Consider the following 27435-nt stretch of genomic DNA (forward strand, 5'->3'; position numbering starts at 1 on the left):
TATCGTTGCCGCCTAGCACCATCGCATTATGATCCAACCGCTGTGACATACATACTTAGACTTTTCTATCATGAGATGAGTTTGGTGAAAATAAGAAAAAATCTAAATTTTATTAATTAGATAGAAAAACTATATAAAAAGTTTATTTATCAAAACACCAGGATCCATAAAACATTGGCGTGGTGGTACAAAATGCATATGCCTATAATAGTGAGTTTGATGGTTGGCCATTTGACGACGTCCAATTCCGCCATCTACGTTGTGTCCTTACCTACAAATTCTATAAAAATAGAGGATGAGTATATAATATACCCAGTAAGTAGTTCTCACGTAGGGTAGTGACCAAATGCACAATCACAAGCAACATGTCATGAAAACATATGGTTGTGATCGAAAACGTATAATAACATGTGGTGGTCGGTTAGGCTTCCAACATAAATCTCTCCGCCATGATAGGAAGATGAGGACCTAAGCAAAAACTAACCCATCTGATGATTAGCAGGTCATGCAGTCAGTAGGGCCAGAGTCGTATCCAACATCAACTATTAACATAAACGTAATATTGGACTAGAGGGGTGCAACCATACATACCCTGCTAGTCCCTAGCGTAAACATAACGTAAGACTAGGCCTGGAGGGGTGCAACCATACATACCCTGCCAGCCCTGGAAGTATAAATTTCTCCGCCCTGATAGGAAGATGAGGACTTAAGCGGAAACTAACCCATCTGATGATTAGCGGGTCATGCAGTCAGTAGGGCCAGAGTCGCATCCAACATCAACCATTAACATAAACGTAAGATTAGACTGGAAGCATAACTTACACCTAATTCAAACTTGATTTTAATGTAATCGTGAACAAACATAATGCATGGGGTCCCTTGTAGAAAAACGTGTTCTAAATATGTAATGCAATATAACAATTAACATAACCATGCAACATAATAAAGGTACACTACCATAGAACATTTAAAGAGAGGGTGAGATAAACTACTTACCGTAATCTAGTTATTCCTTATTATTCTTTATGATTTGATCAGTAGAGCTTTCCCTTCTTAAACTAAAAGGAAATTTGGGCAGTACCTTACCCGAATTTTTCTCTTTTAGCCTCACAAAACTTCCTCACTCACACTTACTCTTTCACACGATTCTTTGTTACTGAGATTTGTTTGAGAATGGGCTAAATCTTCGGCAAAGGGTCCTATTTATAGTAGTTTTCAGCTCTTCTCAGTGTGACAAATCATCCTACAGGTAGCTTCTTTAAAATTACTTAGGGTTTAAGGATTCCTCTCAATAAAACACCTAATATTTGCTAACGTTTGCCCTTACGCCATCATTCTTTGTTTGTATTCAATTTTAGGGTTTTTCTATGTATAATCTATAAAATTGTGACCAAATTTAACGCATAATCCACGCTTATGTCCAAATCTCGCTCTCTTTGTTCTCAGAATCTCGCTCTCTCCAGCTTTCTCGCTGGTTTGGCTCTCGGGAATCTTGCTCTCACTGTCGCTGTCGCTGGTCTCGCTGTCGTTGGTCTCGCTCTCGCTCTCGCTCTCGCTCTCTCTTACTGTCTCACTGAGAATCTCGCTCTCTTTACTCCGCTCTCTCCAATGTTCTCTCCAATCTCGCTAGTTTTCACGCGTGGTTGCCTTCACTGCTTGTGGACTCCACTTCCTCTTTTTAACACTTTCAAATTTTAAGAGTATATGGGTAGTCAATTCACCTCCAATTCTTCCAATAAGTAGTGTCCAAACAAAAGTTATCTACTGCCCGTTGTCTCCTGAATTAGCTACGTCCAACTTCCAATTAATCCTCTCTGATTCTGCTCCCTTATTCATTATTTTTGGATAATGAATAAATTTTCAATTAATCCAATAAATTTCCAATTTCCAATTATTCATTATTTTTTTTCTTTTAAATTTCCACCCCTTTAAACGTCCTGCTTAATATTTGACATTTAATTTCCTGTATGCGTACAAATCTGAATTGTTACATTCTTCCCCCCTTAAGAACTTTCGTCCTCAAAAGTTTCTTGGTTCTTAAAAAGATAAGGGTATTTGTCTTTCATCTCTTCTTCTCGTTCCCATGTAGCTTCTTCCACTTGCTGATTTCTCCAGAGAGCCTTTACTAAACTTATTTCCCGGTTACGAAGCGACTTCTTCTCTCTTGCTAGGATGCAAACCGGAGTCTCCTCATATTCCAAGTTTTCACTTATTTGTGGAGGTTCATAATTTACTACATGTGATGGGTCAAACACGTATTTTCGAAGCATCGATACATGAAAGACATTATGTATTGTAGAAAGGGTAGGTGGTAATGCTAATCGATAAGCTACTTGGCTATTACGTTCTAATATTTCAAAGGGTCCAATAAAGCGGGGGCTAAGTTTTCCTTTTCGTCCAAAACGCATAATGCCCTTCATTGGTGCGACCTTTAGAAATACGTGATCTCCTACTTTGAATTCCAACTCTTTTCGACGGTTGTCAGCATAACTCTTCTGTCTGCTTTGAGCTATTCGCATTCTTTTCCGAATTAGCTTAATTGACTCTAATGTTTGCTGCACCAATTCAGATACTAGTAGCGTTCGCTCCCTGACTTCATCTCAGTGTACAGGGGATCTACATTTCTTTCCATATAATGCTTCAAAGGGAGTCATACCAATTGTCGCCTGATAACTATTATTATAAGAAAATTCTATAAGATGTATCTGTGAATCCCATGCTCCAGTAAAATCCAAAGTACATGCCCTCAACATGTCTTCTAGGATTTGAATAACTCGTTCTATTTGGCCATCAGTTTGTGGGTTGAAGGTTGTGCTGAAATTTAGCTGTGTGCCCATTGCTTTCTGTAAACTTTTTCAGAATTTGGAGACAAAACGAGGGTCTCGATCTAAAACAATTGATACTGGGATTCCATGTAACCGGATGACCTCTTTTAAGTACATTTGAGCTAGTGCTTCTGTAGTGTGAGTAGTCTTGCATGGTAGGAAGTGGGCCGATTTGGTGAGTCGATCTACAATCACCCAAATCATGTTGTGGCCTTTAACAGTTCTCGGGAGTCCTGAGATGAAGTCGATAGAAATATGTTCCCATTTCCATTCTGGAACATTTAGAGGGTGGAGGAATCCTTGTGGTCGTTGCCGTAGAGCTTTCACCTATTGACAAACCAAACATTTACTTACATATTCGGCTATATCCTTTTTCATGTTACCCTACCAGTAATGTGCTTTCAAGTCTCGATACATTTTGGTACTCCCAGGATGTATTGAAAAGCATGGTTCATGAGCTTCCTTCAATAGTTCTTTCTTGATTTCTTCATCATCTAGTACACATAGACGTCCACGATAGAGAAGTGCAGAGTCTGGGGCTGTAGAGAATTGACTGGTTTCTCCATTCTCTGATTGCCGTTGTTTGTTTAGGTATTTGTCTATTTGTTGTGCATCAATTATCCTTTGCCTTAATGCAGGTCTTGCAATTAACTGTGCTATTTGAGTTGTGAAGGTTTCTGGTATTAGTGAGATATCCGCTCTTTCAAGATCATCTATTATGTGTTTGGAGATGGTACTTAGTGCTGTTGTATGAGCTGACTTTCTGCTAAGAGCATCAGCAACAATGTTAGCTTTTCCTGGATGATAGAGGATCTCACAGTCATAGTCTTTGACTAATTCTAACCATCTACGTTGCCTCATTTTTAACTCTTTTTGGGTAAAGAAGTACTTAAGGCTTTTATGATTTGTATAAATTTGGATCTTTTCCCCATATAAGTAATGTCTCTATATCTTTAACACAAAGACTACAGCAGCTAACTCCAAGTCATGAACAAGATAATTATGTTCATAAGGTTTTAGTTGTCTTGAAGCATATGCTATTACCTTTCCATGTTGCATCAATACACAACCAAGCCTCTTCTTCGATGCGTCACTGTACACAGTTAAACCCCCTGATCCGTCAAGTATAGTAAGAATAGGGGTTGTGGTCAACTTTTCTTTTAGTTCCTGGAAGCTTTGCTCACATGCTTGGTTCCAGACAAAAGGATTATTCTTCTTGGTGAGGTTGGTTAAGGGTAATGCTATACTTGAGAAATTCTTCACAAATCGTCTATAATATCTTGCTAATCCAAGGAAGCTTCACACTTTGCTGACTGTTGTTGGGCGAGGCCACTTGCTAACTGTTTCCTTCTTAGCAGGATCTACTGAGATTCCTTCTTGCTTTACAATATGCCCTAGGTAGGCGACCTGTCGCGTCCAAAACTCACACTTGGAGAATTTGGCATATAACTTTTCATTCCTTAGTATGGAAAAGACATCCCTAAGATGTTTTTCATGTTCTGCCTCAAACTTGGAATAGACCAAAATATCATCTATAAATACGATCACGAAGTTATCAAGATGGTTCTTAAAATTCTATTTATCAAGTCCATGAAGGCTGCGGAGGCATTCGTTAATCCAAAGGGCATCACCGTAAATTCATAATGCCCATATCTTGTTCGGAAAGCAGTCTTGGGTATATCCTACTCCTTGATTCGTAGTTGATGATACCAGACCATATGTCTATTTTGGAGAATATTGAGGCTCCTTGTAATTGGTCAAATAGGTCATCAATGCGTGGGAGTAGATACTTATTCTTTATTGTCAACTTATTCAACTCCCGATAATCTATACATAAACGTATTGATCCATCCTTTTTCTTAACAAATAAAACAGGTGCTCCTTATGAAGACACGCTAAGGCATATAAATCCCTTATCTAACAATTCTTGTAATTGTATTTTGAGTTCCTTTAATTCCGCAGGTGTCATTCTATATGGTGCTTTAGATATTGGTTCAACTCCGGGAATTAGATCTATACAAAATTCTATTTCTCGATTCGGTGGTAAACCCGGTAGCTCTTCTGGGAATACATCTTCAAATTCTCTTATTACAGGGATGGCCTTAATTTCATCCTTTTGGTTTCGTAAATCTACCACGCTTGCTAAATATGCCCAAGCTCCATGGTTGAACAAATATTTAGTTTTTAAGGCTGAAATTATTCTTGGGACTGATTGTGTATTAGAACTCTTAAACTTAAACTTGGTTCCTGTTGGGAAGGTGAATATGACCTCTTTATTATGGCAATCTATGCTTGCATAGTTTGCTGCTAACTAGTCCATACCTAGTATTATGTCGAAATCACTTATGTCTAGGATGATAAGGGTCACCCCTAGTTTATGTCCTGATACTGACAATTCACAGTTTTCTACTACTAAGTGGGCCAACATAGATACTCCGGCAGAAGTAGCTGCAGATAGAATGTAGCCTAAGGGCTTTGATGTTAATTGAGCATGTTGTGCAAATTTTGTAGAGATGAATGAATGACTAGAGCCCGAATCAAATAAAGTGAAGGCATAATACTCGAGGATGGGTAATGTACCTGTAACCACTGCATCTTGATCCTCTGCCTCTTGACGTGTAACAGTAAACACCCGTCCTTTCTGTTGTTGGGTAACCTTGTTACTAGTAGGCTAGGTGGTCTGGGCAGTTGATACTTGGTTGATGAACTTTGGGCAAGCCCTTGCATAGTGACCCGTCTGGCCGCAGTTGAAACACACCCTTATGTTCCAAAAACATTGCCCCTGATGGTGTTTTCCATAATTTCTACACTTAGAATATGTGAAAGTTCGACTCTCCTGTTGTGACTGTATGCCCTGAGTGCTTTGGGAAATTTTTGTTTGCCATTGTGAACGTTGGAAGCCATGTTGGGTGAAGTTCCTTTTTTGATTTGACATGAATCCTCGTTTCAAAGTTTTGGCAGCAAGATCTATTTCCATGAGTAAGGCCGACTCAAGGGCAAGGGCATACTCTTTGTGTCGGAAAGCAGTAACAATTCCTCGAATGCCTTCTCTTAATCCCCAAATAAACCTTTCCACCTTCTTCTCTTCTGTGTCCACTAGTCGAGGAACAAAGTGAGACAAGCGATCAAATTTCCGTTCATACTCTGCCACTAACATGTTCTCTTGACAAAGATTAAGAAATTCCACTTCCTTTTGATATTTCACTGTCAAAGGAAAATACTTGTTGTAAAAAGCCTGATTGAATTGTTGCCATGAGACTGTACCTTTGACTGTTCTTCGTGTGGAGTCCCACCAGAACTTTGCATCGCCTCTTAACATGAAGGTGGCACAATTTACTTTCTATTCTTCTGAGATGTTCATATGGCGGAAAATAGTTTCTATTTTTGTTATCCAATTCTCTGTTATAATTGGATCCACAAATGATCCATCAAATGTTGAAGGGTTGAACTTCCTGAATTCTCAAATGATCTTCGAGTTATTTGTATCGTTGGTTGTTGGTGTGGAGGACGAGGTTGTGTTTCCATTACTCATATTTTGTATTAGTAGTTGTAGCGCCTCTGGTGTAAGTAACACATAAGGCGTCTGTCCATGTCCTTGATTTTGATCCCTTGTGGATTCACTTCGAGGTCTGCCTCATCGTGTTGGAGCCCTTTGTGGTGGCATCTGGTACACACATTTTATTTTCATAATAAGGAAGCAATCTAATTTTTTTTTGTTTACTCATACCTTATGTTTACTAAATTATTTACTAAATTACTCGTTTGAAAATTCTACTTACCAGCGTATTTGGCATAACTGTGGGCATCACTTAACAAGCCGAACCATCAAACACCACAACTCTTCTAATTAGTAAAGCCTAATTGGCTCAAATGCTCTGATACCAAACTGTAATGATTGGATCCTTACACATTATGATCCGACCGCTACGACATGCATACTTAGACTTTTCTATCATGAGATGAGTTTGGTGAAAATTTCAAAGAACATATCTAAATTTTATTAATTAGATAGAAAAACTATATAAAAAGTTTATTTATCAAAACACCAGGATCCATAAAACATTAGCATGATGGTACAAAATGCCTATGCCTATAATAGTGAGTTTGATGGTTGGTCATTTGAGCGATGTCCAATTCTGCCATCTACGCTGTGTCCTTACCTACAAAGTCTATAAAAATATAGGATGAGTATATAATATACCCAGTAAGTAGTTCTCACGTAGTGTAGTGACCAAATGCACAATCACAAGCAACATGTCATGAAAACATATGGTTGGGATCGAAAACGTATAATAACATGTGGTGGTCGGTTATGCTTCCAACATAAATCTCTCCGCCCTAATAAGAAGATGAGGACCTAAGCGAAAACTAACACATCTGATAATTAGCGAGTCATGCAGTCAGTAGGGCCAGAGTCACATCCAACATCAACCATTAGCATAAACGTAATATTGGACTAGAGGGGTGCAACCATACATACCCTGCTAGTCCCTAGCGTAAACATAACGTAAGATTAGGCCTGGAGGGGTGCAACCATACATGCCCTGCCACCCCTGGAAGCATAAATTTCTCCGCCCCGATAGGAAGATGAGGACTTAAATGGAAACTAACCCATCTGATGATTAACGGGTCAAGTCAGTAGGGCCAGAGTCGCATCCAACATCAACCATTAACATAAACGTAAGAGTAGACTGGAAACATAACTTATGCCAAATTAAAACTTGATTTTAACGTAATCGTGAACAAACATAATGCATGGGGTCCCTTGTACAGAAACGTGTTCTAAACATGTAATGCAATATAAAAATTAACATAACCATGCAACATAATAAACGTACACTACCATAGAACATTTAAAGAGAGGGTGAGATAAGCTACTTACTATGATCTAGTTATTCCTTATTATTCTTTATGATTTGATCAATAGAGCTTTCCATTCTTAAACTAAAAGGAAATTTAGGCAGCACCTTACCCGAGCTTTTCTCTTTTAGCCTCACAAAACTTCCTCACTCACACTTACTCTTTCACACGATTCTTTGTTACTGAGATTTGTTTGAGAATGGGTTAAATCTTCGGCAAAGGGTCCTATTTATAGTAGTTTTCAGCTCTTCTCAGTGTGACAAATCATCCTACAGGTAGCTTCTTTAAAATTACTTAGGGTTTAAGGATTCCTCTCAATAAGACACCTAATCTGTGCTAACGTTTTCCCTTACGTCATCCTTCTTTGTTTGTATTCAATTTTAAGGTTTTAATATGTATAATCTATAAGATCGTGGCCAAATTCAACGCATAATCCACGCTTCTGTCCAAATCTCGCTCTCTCCAGCTTTCTCGCTGGTTTGGCTCTCACGACTCTCGCTTTCTCTATCGCTAGTCTCGCTCTCGCTCTTGCTCCCGCTCTCGCTCTTGCTTCTGCTCTCTCCTACTGTCTCACTGAGAGTCTTGCTCTCTTTACTCTCACTCTCTCCAATGCTCTCTCCAATCTCGCTAGTTTTCACGCGTGGTTGCCTTCACTGCTTGTGGACTCCTCTTCCTCTTTTTAACTCTTTCAAATTTTAAGAGTATATTAGCAATTAATTAACCTCCAATTCTTCCAATGAGTAGTGTCCAAACAAAAGTTATCTACTACTCGTTGTCTCCTGAATTAGCTATGTCCAACTTCCAATTAATCCTCCTTGATTCTGCTCTCTTATTCATTATTTTTGGATAATGAATAAATTTCCAATTAATCATATAAATTTCCAATTTCCACCCCTTTAAATAAAATTTCATCCTGCTTAATATTTGACATTTAATTTCTTGTATGCGTACAATTCTGAGTTGTTACACGCATAGCACCATCGCATAGTGTTGCTGCATCCATCGTGTATCATCGCCGCATACATGATCAACCTGCACACGCATCTTTAGTACCTTGTGCCTATGTCCGCACAAATTAAGGCTACCGCATGCTAACCTCTCAATCATAGGCTGCCGCATGCTTGTCCCAGCATAGCCTTTCCTCCCGGCCATACTTCAGCCTCTTCCAATACCCAAATATCCTCTCAAATTCTAATAGCCAACTCATGGCACAATACCAACGCTTAACACAAGGCCAATGCATTGTCTAATATATAGCTATTTTTCCTAGCCTCCGATGCATAGTTCTTTTTATATTCATACTTAACCAAATTTTTACTAGCTAAGGCTTATCTCAAAGCTACTAAACAATCTTTATTTAAACACTTGGAATTTTCCTACTCTTTAACATAGGATTTAACTTATACTTAGTTAATCCATTTAATTTCCTGCTTAAGTAGGAAAAATGGAAATCTGGGTTTCACGCTCTGCATCTAATATAATTTGAAAGTTTAAAATAGCCACGATTTTCATTCTTTATGAAGTTTGAAATTTCTATTCAAAACAAGAAGAGTTTTCTTTAAATTATTTTCTTATAATTTTACCGCTCACAGAGATCTTTTATTTCATTCTTTTTCCAAAATTTTAATTTCCTTATCTATAGAGATTAGGATCAAGCAACATTTTATATTCAAAATTTAGTAATTTTTTTGTTTTTTAAATCAAAGTGGTCAGCGTTACTTTTGACTACTATATACCATTCCTTCAATTTTATGGTAGTTTATAGATTAAAACTTCAATGCATTTTGAATGTTGATTGATGGCTATGTTGTGATTGTCGATTTTTTATCTATTGAATATGTTATGTGCAACGATTAAGCACACTTGATGGTGAAGTTGCTTTGTTCTCACTCACATGCTTCTTAAGAAAATTCTAGGTCACTTAACGTAGAATTGTTCCAAGCTAAGCACACTTAAGTTTAGAGTTCTTATGATTGTGTCACCGAAAAGGAAATTGCATTAGTAGTAACAGTTTCAATTCCTTTAAGCATTTCTTAACCATACTTTTATATCTTCAAGATCCCTCTCATTCAGATTTGATCTTAGTTCATTCATATCCTCCTCCTAAATTCGAGGCATTACATGTCCCCTTCTAACTAAAAGATTAGAAGTTCAAATCCTTCCGCCACATATTTCATTTCATTATTAGGAAAAAAATTAACTAAAATTTGAAACAATTGCATTAATTGTAGACTACTAGCATTTGAAGAGTATGTCAAATCTAAAAAAAACAATAAAAATAGAAATTTAAATATAAATAATCATGCAAATTAAAATCTTATGGTCTTCTCATTCAACCAAGTGATAAGTTCATTCATTTGCTCTAAGAAAGGCTAATTAGGATCAAACTCTATCCAAAAGATATGTTTATAACTTTGAAACAAAGAGCAAGACAACAAAAATTACTATAATTCAAACATTTAGGGATGTTTGGATTGATCAAAGATTTTTTTAAAAAAAAGTTAGACCACATTTATTTAAATTCTTTTGATAAAAGCGATTTAAAATAAATTTTGAAAGTGTTTCAAAAACTATTTTGAGGGGTTACTAAACATTTTTATTTTTTTTTCTAAAAGGACTTATTTTCAAAATTAAACACTTGAAAAGTTAAATTAAATACATCCATAATATCAATATCATATTATCTACGTTATCAATATAATAAGCAAAATATATAATAATCTCTCTTAATTAAAGTAATTAAGCTCTAACAACAAATAAACATAAAATTATTAAACACCAAGTGAAGTTTTTGGATTCGTGAAAGTGAGGAATGAAGAACCCTGTAAAGGGACCATAAAACAGAAGTGGATCATCCCAATTTTTCCAAATTTTACCGAATGTAAAATTTTACAGAGACAAAAAGAAAATATGCATTTAACCCAGAAATTACAGCATGCATTAAACAAATTACAGAATAATAAAATGGGTTCGAAACACTTATCTTTGAAGAACGATTCTTCACTGAAAAAATCCCTCGAACAATTGGACAGCACCACAATGGCTTCCATGGTATTTTCTAGGTGAGAATCCAAGAGGGTGTGGGGGCTCTAGCTATTTTGGATTTGTAAGAGGGAAAGGAGATTGAGAGAGGAGGGGAAGATGGATAAAAATTATAGAGAGACCTTCGACCTTCTATTTGATTTTCTCAAGAAAAAGAATAACTCCCTCCCTAAACTGTTAATTAATTTTTTTTATTAAAATAAAATTACTAAAATTAATTTTAATAAAAAAAAACTTTAATATATATATATATATATTAAACTAAATGTTATAGACCTAAAGTTTGATATTGTATGTCATATAATATAATCTATAGTTTAATTCTCTCAACAACGATATTTAATATAAATCCCATTTATATTAAATTTAACTATATGAATTCAATTCACATAAATTAACATATGAATCATATTCAAATATGTAATTTCTCTCAAATAAATACTTAATATTATATGTATCAAATACATTATAGTAATTATATCATATATAATTAAAAATTAATTATTTATATCATATATATAATTATTTTGAACAATTCAAATTAATCCAAAAACTGTTTCTCATTAAATCATGTTAAGCTACCAAGGGACCTCATGGGCCTATAGCTTGAAACTCCAACTGTACGTGAATAATTAACTAAACTCTTTAATTAAATTATTCACCATCTGTTAACTGTCAGACACTCCATTAAAGACCGATAGTTGCACTCTTCGAACTACAAATATATTTTTGTGTCCATTGAATATAACCAATCAACAATACAACAACCCTTCACAAATCGCTCGTCAGTACAGTTGGGCCAAAATGATCGTTTTGCCCTTGTAGTTACATCTAACTCCTTAAGTATCACTAATCTCTCTAATGAACAATAAATCATGGTTTAACTATGACCAAACCCCTCTTGGGTCAGGAGAGGGTGTTGTGCTACATTGTTCAAGTCTCTACATACATGTTTAACCTTCAAGATAACCTCGGATGATAGTTTATCGATTTGTGGTTAATGCAACTAATTTTAAAATAAAACATCAAATATTTTAGTATATAAACAAAATGTTTGTATAATACAATGATAAACTATAGGACCCTACAAGATTTAGAGCATCAACCACAACAATCTACCACTTGACATAAAGCCAATGGGGTGTACAATGTAAAAGTCAAAATGAAATACAAAGTACACAAATCAATAAACTAGGGCATAACACATGCCCAGTACAAATTTCCCACTTGCCCTAGTCTAAATGTGGCCTATCCCGTAGATCCATACTGTGTAGGTGACAGTTAAACACCTTAGTCGTGAGGCTCTTTATAAATGGATTGGCAACGTTGTGCTCCGAATCTATCTGCGTGACGATCACGTCCCCTCGATGCATAATCTCTGGGATGAGATGATACTTCCGCTCTATGTGTTTCCTACACTTGTGACTCCTAGGCTCTCGAGAATTGGCCATAACACTACTATTATCACAATAAAGTGTGATGGGTTTTGACATGTTTGAAATCGCTTCCAGATTATTCAAGAATTTCCTGAGCCAAACAACTTCCTTAGCAACTTCACAAGCTGCTACATACTCAGCCTCCATGGTGAAGTCAACAATGCACCCTTTCTTTGTGCTCCTCCAGACTACTGCTCCTTCATTAAGAGTGAACAATGATCATGATGTGGATTTCCTATAATACTTATCATTCTGAAAATTAAAGTCTGTATATCCTATAAGGATCATATCCTTAGAACAATACACGAGCATGTAGTTCCTCGTTCTTCGTAGATACTTGAGGACATTCCTAACCACGGTCTAGTGATCAATTTCTAGATTAGACTGATATCTACTGACTATCCCCACTGCATAGCAGATGTCAGGTCGAGTACATAACATTGCATACATTAAAATTATAAAAATTAAATAAAAATTTTATATTTAAAAAATTAGTTGTTAATTAAAATTTATTAGTCAAATTATATTTACTAAAATAGAATTAAATATTTCAAAGTGGAAAAATCCAAAACTTGGATTTTCACACTCAAAATACACCTCATGCCACTTCAATTTCAAGCATCAATTATATTAATCCATAATGCATGGTCCTCCTGTATACATTAAAGTTTTGAACTTCAATTATGGGTTCATGCATGCTATTTAATAACAAAAACTCTGCTGAAATTTTAACCCTTCGAACCCTTTTCCCTCTCCTTCAAATTCAGCTTCAATTAAGAGATTCTACCTCTCAATCTGAGTTAAAGAATAGTAGAAAGGTCTTCGTGGTGGTCCTTAGCTGATTTGAAGATCTAATTCATGGAGAAAACTGGTATTGAAGAGATTCATCAAAGGTAGTACTTCTTGAAACCCTTCTCTTTGAAATTTTGTTTCAATGTATGTTTTAAACTCAAATTAAGTGTAACCAGAGTACTTATTGATTCTGATTTTTTTCGTTGCATGTTAGTTTACTCTATCACAAGGGACCCTCACCGTCGACACATTTTTACTGAAGCAGTAGACAATAGAGCCGAAGGGAGCAAGGATTTGCATACCATGGCTTGACTTTCTATCTCTATCTTTTTCCTTCTATAGTAGTTATTTGTATTGTGTAAACATTGAAAGACTGCTTTTTCTCAATATGAATGCATTTTCAGCTTATCTCTTATCCATCTCCTTAACTTTTACCATGAGCAACTAATTTCTTTCAGAGTTGAGAAACATTGCAACTAACAACTAAGTAAGGCTTAATCATGCGTTCAACTTGTTTTATGTATGCCTCATAAACTAATTGAATAAGTCGAGCTAAGTAGATTAAATCTAGGTTTGAAAAGACCAAGGATTTAGACCTCATAAAACAAAAGAAGAGCACCTTTAGAAATAAAGAAATAACTTTTGCATTAAATACTCATCACATGCATCCTAGCGATAGGATATTGTGGCTAAATACACTGAGAAGTGTGCATAACTTTTGAGTGTACATGATCGTTTAATAAAAGGCATACGATCGTGTAGTAAACTGGGGCTGATCGTTTAGGTAATTTGCTACGCGCGCACGATCGTTTATCAAATACTTAGTGATCGTTTAGGTAAAACATGCGTGTACATGATCGTTTAGTAAACTTTGACCTACCGTGTATGCTCTTGGTTTGCTAGGCGATTGGCAGTGTACTAATCGTGAAGCGATTATCTGATTGCTTTGCAAAATGAAAACCATTTTCATTTTATCCTTCAGTTATGAAAACTGATTGCAACCTCCCACTATCTCATTCGGTTATAGAGAAAAAACCACTAACAATTATCTTACAATTATTTAATTAAAAATAAATATAATCATATTATATTTATAATCTATGGTTTAATATCACATCAAATGCAATATATAAACCATGGTCATTTTCTCCTCCACTAGATATAAATCATATTTATATCCTTTTCCTCCAATTAATGTATCTCATACATCATGTCAAATATATCATATATAATTGACCCGTTTAATATTATCATATATAGTCAAACTCCCTCTTGTCAATCTAAACACTTCAAACTGACTCAAAAACTAATTCTCAACTTAAATCCATTGAGCTACCAAGGGGACCTTATGGACCCATAGCTCAAAGCTCCAACGGTACCTGAATAGCTGACTAAACTCTTTAGCCATGAGATCCACAATCTGTTAACTGCCAGGCATTCCACTAAAGACTGACAGTTGCACTCTTTTCACCACTGACATATTTTTGTATCCATCGGATATAACCAATCAACAGTACGATAACCCTTCACAGATGCTCGTCAGTATAGTTGGGCCAATTTACCATTTTGCCCCTATAGGTACATCTAACTACTTAAGTACCAATGATCCCTCTAAGGAACAATACTATATAGTCCTACTATGTGTGGACATCTCTCGAGCCATGAGAAGATGTGTGGCACTACATCGTTCAAGCCCCGAAATCAGGCCTTAAGGGAGCAATCTATCTACTTACCCTTGCTTAGGGAAAGAAGTGAATTCCATCTTGTGTAGCTGAGTTCGTAGCTCCAAAATCAGATGAATCCTCAAAGTGGTAGGTTTGAGTTGGCAATATGGCCACTCACACCGTGCAAATCAAAGAACTTCCCTCAAAGGCAGGAGTTACCAACTCACTCAGGATTAAGGTCATGTTACCTATGGTCATCTTAGTGAAGTGAAGTCTCTGTCATGAACGGCGTTATATAATGAGACTATAACACTTCGTAGTCCAGTCTTATACAAACTCCTTTGTATAGGATGCCCCAGCTCCTATGTCTCCACATGAATGATCAGGATCAAACTATCCGTAGCAAGTCACAACACTTGTAACTATTTTACAAAGTGGGCTGCATCTATAGCGTTACCAAGATAAGGTTTCCCTCCTATATCCATATACTACAGACTATTTTGGTTATCACTTAAGGCATGATCCACCTGTATGTCTCCACATTCATGCTTAAGTTACAATGACAACCAGGGATCTTAGTTTATTAGTTTGTGTTAAAGCAATTAAAACATTAATGTTTCATAGACAATAATGAAGAAAAATATCATATATTATTACATCACAAGCGTTTGTTCAATACAGTGTTTACAAACTACAAGACCCAACGAGAGTTTAGGGCATCAACCCCAATACTTACAACCCTTGTTGTCGAAACCACCCAAATTTTTTGTCGGGGGTAAATCAGCAAGCACAAGCCAACCATCACAGTACCTCTAGTGATGGACCACGTAGATTCCATCAAACATAGAATGGGCATCAACAAGCATCAAGCTCATTGAAACATCTATTTCAAATCTTGAAATTAAAATAGGGCAGATCGTTGGAGAGTTGAAAAACATACCATAAGGCTCATTACCAAGCAACACTAAAGTTCCTCACAATGCGAGATGTTTAAGCAAATAACAATGTCACACAGTGACATTAAGAAGTGGTAGCATCATGAAAGAACATCTGAAGGAAAAATCAAGCAAGCCCACTAATGAGGTACAAAAGTATTCTTTTGATGAAAACACTAACAAACAATCAATACAAGAACCAAAACTACCATCACATGAAAACCAAAAGGAATGCAGAGACTCATCTTCGATAGCCTCTACTTCAAAGGCATCAAATGAGGTGCAACTACCTCTAAACCAGAAAGATTGTAAAAGAAGAATGATGAAGGCCAATTCCAACACTTCCTCGGAGTGTTAAAGAAGTTGCAGATTAAAATTCAACTCATCAAGGCGTTGGAGTAGATGTCGTCTTATGCTAAATTCTTAAAAGATATCATATCAAAGAAAAGAAAGATGGGAAATTTCGTGATTGTCCCATTAACACAATTGTAGCACCATTATTCCACAAAAATGCGAGATCCAGGGAGTTTCACCATTCCCTGTTCCATTTGAGGAGTTTATATAGGGCAAGCCCTATTCCTTGGAGGCATCATTAACCTGTTGGAGTTAATGTCCTAAATCAAGTGGATCTTCTAGTTTATGAAGACAAATTATATATCTAATAAAGTAAAAGGTATTTTATTAATGTTTAGATTGCATTAATTCAATCTAATAAACTAAGATATAAGGTTATTTTAAACTTAAAAATGTATGTAGAGACATACAGGTGGATCATGTTTAAGTAATAACCTAAATGATTTGTAGTAGATGGATAAGATTGGGTACCTTATCCTGGTGAAATTATGGATATGGCTTGCTTTCCAGATGTTACAATTGTTATAAAGTACTACAAATGATCTGATCCTAATCGTTCATGTGGAGACATACGAGTGGGGGTATTCTATATAAAAAGTTTGTATAAGACAAGACCGTGAAATGAATAGTCTCTCTATATAACACCATTGCTAGAAGAGACATACATTCACTAGGATGACCATTGGTGACTAGACCTTAATCCTGAGTGAGTTGTGAACTATTGTCTGTGAGGGCAATCCTTTGATTTGTATGGATGAGAGTGACCTTGTTAGTCGACTTAACAAGCCTACAATTTTGGTGACTTGTCCGAGTTGGGAGCTGGGAACACAATTACACAAGATGGAATTCACTTGTTTCCCAACCTTAGAGAAAGTAGATAAATTACTCCCTTAATAGTTGATTTTAGGTCTTGAACATTGAGGCCTCAACCTCTCACTGGCCAAAGAGGTGTTAGTTTATAGTTGAACTATAAATTATTTTTTTAAATAGAGGAATTAGTGGTATTTAAGGAGTTAGATGTAACTATAAGGGTAAAATGGTATTTTGACCTAGCTATAGTTATGAGCAATTTGTGAATGGTTTCCTCACCATTCCTCATTATAAATAGCTCTTCATGGCCCATCTTTGTAACACTGTTGAATTGGGAATTTTAAATCCTAGTCTCCTACTACTTCTCTCAAAATCTCTCTTCTTTTCTCTACTACTTATTCTTTCTCTTCCAAGTCTTGGAGACCATACTTCCAATTCTTGGGATCCTATAGAATAATAAGGTTCACTTATGGTGGTATCCCTTGATCATTGAAGAGATATTCTGGAGAAGATGTGGAGGGAATCGTGAAGAATTTCATAATCTACAAAGGTAAGGTTTAGCTCTTCCCTCTTTTCTTCTCTTAAATATATACTAATCCTGATTGTTTATCCACTATGTCATTATTTTTATTCCATTTTTTTAATGTAAAATCGAAAATTAAATTGCAAGGTGATAACATGTTTCTACTTGGGATTCGATCCCTTCAATTGGTATCAAAGCCCAATTTGTGCAATTTTGATTTTTGATTTTTTAGAAACAAAATTATGATAGAATGATGGGTTTCTTTTAAAATATATGCATGAGATGTATGTGATTTTAATTTTGGTTTGCAGATTGACTGTTTAGGCTTTGGACATTTAGATTTAAAGTTTTAATTGATGATCAATGTAAAATCCAATGTTTATGGGTATTCTTTTTACTGTAAATCGAGTTTGTATGTTCGTGTCTTTTGTGGCAAAAAGTTTCTATGAAAAGAACCCGGAAAAACAAAGGCAAAACAAGAATTGTGTATAAAGTATGCCATTTAAATTCAAAGTCTCACCTTAAAATAAACATGCTCATGTATCATGTCAAAATGTAAGTGTTATATTTTTGGGATACATGATTAAATTAGCATGCTCGTGCATCTTAGTATAGTACATTAAGCATGTTCATGCATCATACTAGGTTATAATTGTTATAATGTATGATGAGATGATGGATATGTGTACTTAATAATTGTTAGATATAAGTGTTATATTTTTCAATTAAAATAAAATTTGCATTGAGCATGACATTACTTAGATAAATATAAATGTTATATTTAACAAATGTCTTTGAATTAAATTACAGAATTTATTTTTCATTAGTTTATAATGGTTATAAGTATAATGAACTTAGAATTTAAAATTTATAATAAAGAGTTGCATGCAAAAATAAGTCAGATTTAATTTTAATGGTTTGAAATTAATTCACCTAGACTTATGTTAAACACGTTTCTAATGAGATTAGAAATAGGTTAATCTTTTAATTCGTTGTAATTGGATTAAAATGAATTTCAATAAGAGATTAAATTTATAAAACAATTGCCTATAAGGGACCTTTATCTAAGAAAAGTTCTATCTAGGCTGAGGTATTTAAGCTAATGGAAACAGAACACCTTTACTTGGCAATCGACCTCGAAGGTGAATTGGGAATATAGTTTATAAGCATGCAATAAGTGATTGACTTCGTGAAAAATTTTAACAAATGAAGTCACATATTGTTGAAATATTCAATATAAGTGTTATATTAAGCAAATTAATAAAGACTTAGCTAAAATTAATTAGCCGATTTTTACTAAGTTAATAAACCCATTTTTGTAAAATACTCGGTGGGATGAAAAATAATATACGTTATGTCAATTTTTTTTCCACTCATGTTCTCCCTAAAAGTTCATACCGTGAGACTCATATTTGGCCTCGAGGAACCCTGGAAACGTCGTCCTTCAGATGGTGTTTGCATGGGTCAATATCAAGGTGAATGGAGAAAGTGTTTATAGTTAGTGGGAGAAGGATATGTGTCAACATGTCCTACAACCTCCTTCATTGGTTTGCATCGTGAGACCTTCTTGCACGACCTTGAGGCATACTGAGAGCGTCTCCCTTTGGATGGTTTGTGCATTAGGTCAATACTCGGGGAAAACTTCAGAAATAGTTTCTGAATAGGGTCATTCTATTTTTTGTCCCAATCGGTTTTTCCTTTTGGTTGGCTCATTGGGACGGAACTCTAGGTCTAAAATGATTAGTCACACTTACAATAAATTGTTAAGTAAGTTAATGATTTCTTGACCAAATCAATGGTGATTAATCGTTATATGAATAAGAGTTATTCTAGTGTAATAATTGATTGAGAAGTGTCTCAATTCAAGGAAGGGGTGACTGACAGCTTTCAGTGGCTTTTACCCTAAATCATTGAAGCATCATTGAAAATTTGAATAATGTTGGGTTCATTATTAGTTTTGCTAAAGTGATTGGATTAAAATGAATTTTTGCATAAGTGTCTAAAATAAGTAATTTGTTTTGTATCAGCAAAAATGACTAGCAGTTCAATAAACCTTTTTAATACTGAAATATTAACCGAATTCAATTACACAACTTGGAAAGAATCGAGTAAAACTATGTTCGTGGTTAACGACCTTAACTTCGTCTTCACTAAGGAATGATCTCTAGTTTCAAGCCTTGATGCAACATGAAATGTTTGTGATGCATACAAAAGGTGGACGAAGGTCAATCTTGAGACTTGAGTACACATTTTGGCGAGCATATCTGATGCCTTAGCCAAAGGATTCGAGAGCATGGTCACTGCACTTTAGATAATGCAATCAATGCAAGAGTTATTTGAGCGAGTGTCCTCACAATTCAAGCAAGATGGGGTTGATATAGACGAAACAAGTAATGTCAGCTCCCTATTTGAACTTTGGTCCATATTGAATGTAAAGGGACAAATAGAGGAGGCAAAAGTTACTAACTCTAGCGAAGTTTATCAAAGAGGTTTGACCTCAGAGGAAAAACTTGGAGTTCATAATAAGGGTTTCGAAGCTGATCCCACTATTGTCCAGAATAGGAAGAGATCCAATGATAGTAAATATGATTTACTTGTCCTAGAGTCGTGCTTAGTAGAGAATAATAATTCTGATTAGATAGTTGTTTCAGGGGTTACTAATCACATATGTTCTTCCTATCAGGGATTTAATTCCTGGAGAGAATTGGAAGTTAGGGAGATGACTCTTCAAGTTAGTACCGATGAGGCCGTTTCAGTTGTTGCCATAGGCAGGCTTAAGTTACTTTTGGACAAGAAACTATATATATTATTAGGTGAGTATATGTAGTTCCTAATATGAAAAGGAATTTAATTTATGTTTCTTGTTTGATTGAGCAAAAATTATTCTATTTCTGTTTCTTGTTTGATTGAGCAAAAATTATTCTATCTCCTTCTCTGGAAGTAAAGCGTTTATTTTAAAAAACTGAATGAAGAAATGATTTGGTTAAAAAGAAAGTAACTTATATGTATTAAGATCAAAAGCAAAAATTTTGCGAGCTCAATCGGTCCATCCATAGATTGAAACAAACATCTAGATCTTGGAACATGATATTTGACGCTGTGGTCAAAACCTATGGCTTTAATCAAAATGTTGATGAACCTTGTGTCTATAGGAGGATCATTAATGGTTTAGTAGCTTTCTTGGTGTTGTATGTGGATGATATCCTACTCATTAGAAATGATGTAGGTTTTCTGACCAAAATTAAGGAATCGTTAGCTATTCATTTCCAAATGAAAGATTTGGGTGAAGCTTAGTAATGATAAAGTCTGTAGGGAAGACATATTTATCTACTTTTACAAATGCATCCTCCTTTTTTTTCTGTTGGCTTTTGTCAGTGGTAGAGTTACTATAGTGAGACCTACTTTACTTATCCCTAGCTTGTTAAAGACTAAAAATGGTATTAGGTCAATGGTTGGACTTAAATCACATAAGGCGCATCCAATATTTGTTCTTCCAATCATGTAAGAAATTGTGAAACTTCTAGGATTTTGCAACTTTTGTGTTATCTTGCTTGTTAACTATGCACTTCACTCCTCTATCAGGGTCATTATTTTAAATTCTCCCAACCTACTTTTCTTGGTTAAGATGCTACAGTGCTTTAAAAAAATTGCATCATTTTTGCAATGTATTGCTTGATGAAATTCTTTATTGAGGAACTTGAGCTGCATTTTGTGTTTGTGTTTTTGGAGTATTCCTTTGTGTATAAGGCTACTGTGGTTGGGAATACAATCATCATGGGAATAGTTTTTCTTTGCTTGTTGATTTGTGTAGCAAAAGCCAACAATAGTTTTAAAAGGTTGCCAATAATGATGTAAATTTAGAAGGCTATAACTAATTAGAAAGAATGGACAAGTAACCAAAGATATGATTGAAAGGGAAGCCCTGATATGAACTATCCAGACAACAAGTTACTTATTATATTTTATTTAATAATTTTTATGTAATTTTTAAAATTTTCAATTTGATCCTTTCTAAAACATAATAAATAAGAGTATTTTAGCCATTTACTAAGATTTATGATAATATACATTAAAATTTTGGGAGGCCATATAAAGTCTAGTCATAAGATTATACAACACAACTTTTAGCCTTTGAATTTTGGATTGATAATATTTCCTCTGTGTTGATGACGAAGATTCATCACCATCCTTTTTGCAATTCTTGATCCAAGATTGCATGTTTGAACATTTAGCTTCCTTCAATTTCGATTTCAAGGATATATAATCGTCCAAACAAAAATTGATTGATTATTTTTTAATATATATTTACATAGAAAGTAGTTATTTTTGTTCATGATCATATATATATATAAGTTGGGACTAAAATTTAGATTCTCTCTCTTAAAAGTTTCATCTTCTTAAAAAAAATCGTGGGGTTTGAAAGAAATTTCAAGGAATAGACATATTAGAAAACAAAGAAAATTAACGATGTTTCAATGAAATTTTAGGTCAATATTTAAATATAGTAAATAGAAATCAAGATTTTATTTTTTCATGTGGAGAAAAAAATTACATAAGTTGTTAACATATCCTACATAACGCCATCAAATTTCCACCTAAATAAGGGAACATCACTACCATATTCTTACATTACTGAATTCATGTAAACCCTCCACATTTTTCAGGTAAGTTAGCTAATGTTTGTGATTGAGATGATTTTTTAGGTAGGTAAAGCTAAGACTACGAAAATTTCAAGTTTTTCAATAAGGGACTTCTACACAAGTGTTAAGTTCATAATATTGAAAATTTAATGTTTTTTCTTTTAGATTGTTGAAATAAGTTTGAAAGACCCAAATTTTATCTTTTATATTTTTCTAAAGATTTATTTAATCTAAATCTATATTGTTTTTGAATTAAAGATTTAGTTGCGATATTTTTGAATTGGAGAAAAATAAAGATTTAAAAGAACCGGTTTATAAGGTTATAAAGGAAAAAACAAAATAAATGAAAAGGAAAGAAGAAACCCTAAGGCTTCATCTTTTTCTATTTTTCCCCTACAACCACAAGTTACCCCATTTCCATCATGTTCCTCGTTTTTTCTCTCCTCCCTCTCATTCTACTATATAATGTATTCCTCTAAATTCATGGGGAAGGGAGAGAGAAAATTTTAGATTACAGATCAAGAGGGGTCTCAAAGGTTAAAGAGTTCATATAACATACTCCTCTAAACTCAAGAGCCAAAAGCGAGATTCCTATACTTGGTCATTTGGAGTGCTAGATATATGATTCAAGGCATTCGAACAGTATTGATTTTCCCTTCCTATATTTTCATACAATCTTACACATATTTAGTTCAATTCGTTTACCCAACATCGTATATCTAATGTTATTATTTGAACAAAGAAAAAGAAAAAGAATTGACTGAATCGTATTTCAATAATTATAGGTTGCTTGTTTATTGTATGCCTCTGGAAGAACATTAAATTTTAAAAGAGGTAAGACATTCCTCAATTTTTTTTTTTAGGTACAATTTCTTTCATTTTTTTAAAATTCAACTCATACTGGTAGAGATGGGATTGAGTCCTTCTTTCCTATTATATTAATTATTTTTATTATTAAAATCATTTTTATTGAAGAGCAATGCATGACACTGCATACATCAAAATAGAGGTTAAAAAGAAATAATGACATGAAATCAGCAATAGCAATGACAAACATGGCCACTCCCAACTTGTTTGCAAAAGCCTCCTTTTTCACAACAAGAAATGCAATAAATCCAACACTTTCCATCTCCTTAATCATCTACTCCAGGCTTGCAGGGCCCTAGTTTAGCATGGTTGTTGCAGCACAATTGAGCACTTATATTCAAACTCCCTATAATTTGACCCATTAAATTTCAATAAGAAATGAAACTCTTCAAGCAACTTTAAAACTACTATTAACATGAGTTTAAAACGAGTGTAATATTTAAAGTTTAATAAATTTTTATGGGGTTTGATTAGTTAGATAGGAATGTTGTTTTAGACTCGTGAAATGCATTTCTAGAGTAATGTGGAAAGAAATTATCATAATGCTCATGTTCTTTTTCTCATATATTACCTGCTTTCAATTTATAGTTACATACTTTTACATTACTTCTAAACATAATGATTTTGAATTGAATCATGACAAATATAACTCCCAAAACATGCATGGACTATTTTTATAATTTTTCAGGAAAAAAATATATTGCTTCATCTAAGGTAACTATTTTAAAATAATTATAAACTAAATCTATAAAAGAAGATATACCTGAATATAAGATGAAGAAGGTTATTAGGATCCAAGTAGAAGCTATTCCTAACTTTGCCATTGTTTTTGACTTTGTTGTACAAAATGGTTGGAATGTATAATGTAGTTGCAAAGGAAGATGTTTTTATAGGAAAAATTCGTACAATGAAGTGCATATTTTGTAATAAATGAGAACAGTTTCCTTTAAAGGTTTTCATGCATTAAAATTTAATGTTAAGAATTTCACCTAAATTTCATTTCAAAATTCAATGAAATAGTTAATATTTTGTTAGCGGTTATACCTTCATTTCAAATTAGTGTCATTTTTATTGCAAGTTTATATTTATGGATATCACAGCAATTATTTAAAATTTAAAATTAGATTTGACCTATATTAGATGTATTATTCTTAATTAGTTAATGTTGTGAATAGGTTATAATTTCATTTGCATTCCTATTTTGGCTAAATTCTTATTGCAAGTTATAAATGGTCATATTCATGAATCTTAAGAAAACTAAAAATTTTATAAACCTGAATATAATCTCGACTAAAAGATCGGCGATTGTAATCCTTCAACACACACATTTTATTGGATTACTGGGTAAAACCTTATTTAAATTTTAAATTTAACTTGTGGATTCTTAAATTTCACAATGATGTCTAATTTTCAAACAATTGCACCAATGGTAGAGTCAACTACAATAGCATCTGGAAAGTATGTAAAATATAAAGTAACAATACTAGTAATAACAATAATAATAATAATAGAAATTTAAATATGAGTAATCCTACAAATTAATTAAAATTGTGAATAATCTAAAACTAAAATTGAAAATTTGAATTTTATACTAAATATTAAATTATCATTAATAAATTGGGTTTGATAAAGATGGTAAGAAATTTATAATTTAATAATTTTTGTTCTTAGGGTAGAAAATTGAAAATTTATCAATTTATCAATTTACTTTTAGATAATTTATTTGCTTCTTATTTGATTCGTTTTTAAAATGTTCATTGTTTACATTGGTTACAAAGTTTGGAACTTCTATTCAAAGTGAGAAGATTTTTTTTTCTTGAAAAAAATCAGTATATTTTTTCTTATATCTTACCTCAACTGACCCTTTTATGTAACCATATTTCCTAATTTTTTCCCAATTTAGCATCAAAGTATCCAATTGGCCTACACAGTTTGAGATCTCCCATTACTCTCTTGCATGTTACAAATCATTTTATATTCAAAATTTAAGTGACTCGTATGACTTTTAACAATTATGTTGCATTCTTATGATTTTTATATGTGTGTAACACAGGCCAAGGTATGTGTGTAACACAAGCTAAGGTATGTCGTGTAACCATTACAAAAGCTTTATTTCTGATTTTGATATATGTTTCCTAGAGGAAGACTATGTGAGAATGAGTTCTTGTGTAAATGAGTGGTAATGGAACTTAATTTGATGTTACAAAATACACATTTGATACCGAAGGACGTTTGAAAAGGTATCTAACCAATTTGGTACTGGAGGACATTTGAGAAGGTACCTGGCCAATTTGATACCGAAGGACATTTGAGGAGATATCTGGCCAATTTGATACCGAAGGACATATGAGAATGTATCATAGTAGCTCGATACTGAAGGACAAATTTGAGAAGATATCTGAGCAGAAGTACCTAAAATATGATGGTACTTAGTATGGCCACGTGCACGTAGGCAGTTATGAATGAGAGACTGAAGTATGGGTCTCTTGGCCGGTAATAAACGTTTGAAAGCTAGAGCGTTTAGGCTCGTTCTCAACCAGGGAATAATAATGTTTAATGATGTCTGAGAATGGTTTAAAGCTACATCTAGAGACAATTGCTTGAGTTTACTCATTGGTAATTTACATGTTTATAGTGACGCTATGCTTGTTGCTTTACGATTCTATAGTCACTTACTGGGCTTTTAGCTCACAAAATTTTTGTGCTTTCCCTTTCCAGGTAGCAGTTAGTTTTCTCAAGGTTGATCCTGCTGCTGCTTGCCACCGAAAGACTCGGCTTATTAAAAAACTTAGGTTGATGATCTGTTTACGTACACATGTTTTGAAAGGGACTAGGGCTTCTGTAGGAATGTTGGGCCACCTGTGAATATGTTTCTATAAATGTAATGTCTTGGCTATATGCATGTATTTATGGAATCTTTGTAGAACCTTAAGGGAGGTTTGTTGTTTACGTATATTACTATTGTTTCAAATAGGTTGGTATTTAGATTAGAAGGCTTGGGTGGTGAGTGTTGGCAGTAGGGTTAATAACTACCATGGTCATATCCTCTTCTAGAATAAAAGGGTAATCTGGGAGGGGGTGTGACAAGTTGGTATCAGAGCATAAGGTTTTGGGAATGAGGGGGAAGTTCATGCATAAATCTAAGTCTTTAAATGTGAGTCCCTAACATGTGTACATTGTATTATGTGAAATGTTGAGGCAACGTGGCAGACCGAGTAAGCAGACGGGTCAATATTTTCATCATACCAATAGGGGCCTGAAGGTTGGAGAGAACCCACCGGGTGGCAAAAAGAAGGTGAGTGATCCAGTGGGTCAGGAAATGATGTCTGAGGGAGAGTTTAATACCTCTCAGGCAAGGGCAGATTCCCAGCTAGAAGATGTATTTTTTGACAGGATAGTACAGAGGTTAGCAGCCAGTGTGGGCTCTGTACGAGCCGACCCAGAGAAGAAATATGGTATTGAGAGGTTTAAAGCGTTAGAGGTTGACATTTGAAGGTACAATAGATCCGATTGAAGCTGAGTTATAGCTGGATGTAGTTGAAAATGTTTTAATGTTATGAGTTGTCCAGAGGACAGGAAAGTAGGGCTAGCCACCTTTCTACTACAGAAAGGAGCAAAGAAATGGTGGAAAGTGATATCCGCCAGACGAGCCAGTACAGATGTGATGTTATGGCTTGAGTTCAGGAAGGCCTTTGAGGACAAGTATTACCTCAGCTCATTTCGGGATGCAGAAAGGGATGAGTTCCTCAGATTAACACAGGGAACGATCTCAGTGGCGGAATATGAGCAGAAATTTACAGAGTTACCACAGTATGCTCTGCCAATTATTGCTAAGGAAAGAGATAGATGCAGGAAATTTGAACAAGGTTTGCGAAAGGAAATTAGAACTCCGATGACGTCTACGGCTAATTGGCTAGATTTTAACCAGTTAGTAGAAATAGCAACACGAGTCGAGCAAAGTTTGGCAGATGATGCGCAGTTGCCAAGAGGCAGTGAGGTCGTAGTAGGGCCTAACGACAGAGGATTCCGATCTCCAGTTGCAACCCAGACTAGTGGAAGCCATTTCAGGGGAACCAGTTGGCAGGGATCCAAGAAAAGAAAAACGAGACCCTCGACCAGTGCAGTTAGCCGACCAGAGATGCCTTGAGCTGGTGAATTAGTAGCCAGCACAGACAAGAGACCGACGTGCCCTAGTTGTGGCAAGAGGCATTTTGGGGTATGCTATAGTGGCAGAGGTACATGTTTCCAATGTGAACAAACAGGGCATTTCAAGAGGGACTGTCCCAAGATGAACAGGGACGTCCCAACAGCATAACAGCCGACATCTCAGATGGTTAACCAACCAAAGAGTGCTGGAAATCGGGACGAAGGGTCAAGTTGTGCCAAGCAGAAGAATGTCGTAGGTCGACCCCAGCAGCAGGGGTGAGTGTATGTCGTGACACACCAGGAGGCAGCAGAGTCTCCAGATGTTGTGACCGGTAATGTTATGTTGTGTGGGCAGTCTGCTTATGTTTTATTTGATCCTGGTGCCACACATTCACTTATATCTAGCATGTATACACCCAGTATAAATAGGTTGGTTGAACCTATGCCTGAAGAGTTACTTATCTCTACCCCTTTGGGGGATGTGATAATAGTAGATAAATGCTATAATCATTGTGAGGTACTGATCAATGGTCAGAACTTC

General features: G+C 34.9%; 1 protein-coding gene across 1 annotated transcript; it reads right to left on the minus strand.

Moving 5' to 3' along the window:
- Window positions 1–2003: 2003 nt before the first annotated feature.
- LOC120072162 (uncharacterized) lies at window positions 2004–3098 on the minus strand. Its single transcript, XM_039024571.2, has one exon. The coding sequence runs from the start codon at window positions 2517–2519 to the stop codon at window positions 2004–2006; it is 516 nt and encodes a 171-aa protein (XP_038880499.2). The 5' UTR covers window positions 2520–3098.
- Between the last annotated feature and the right edge of the window lie 24337 nt (window positions 3099–27435).

Source organism: Benincasa hispida, chromosome 2, assembly GCF_027475165.1.
Source record: "Benincasa hispida cultivar pf3 chromosome 2, pf3_genome.v1.1, whole genome shotgun sequence".
Lineage (NCBI taxonomy): Eukaryota > Viridiplantae > Streptophyta > Magnoliopsida > Cucurbitales > Cucurbitaceae > Benincasa > Benincasa hispida.

Excerpts from the sequence above, each read along its gene's own strand:
- LOC120072162 (XM_039024571.2), bottom strand. The coding sequence starts at position 2,519 with ATGCGAATAGCTCAAAGCAGACAGAAGAGTTATGCTGACAACCGTCGA.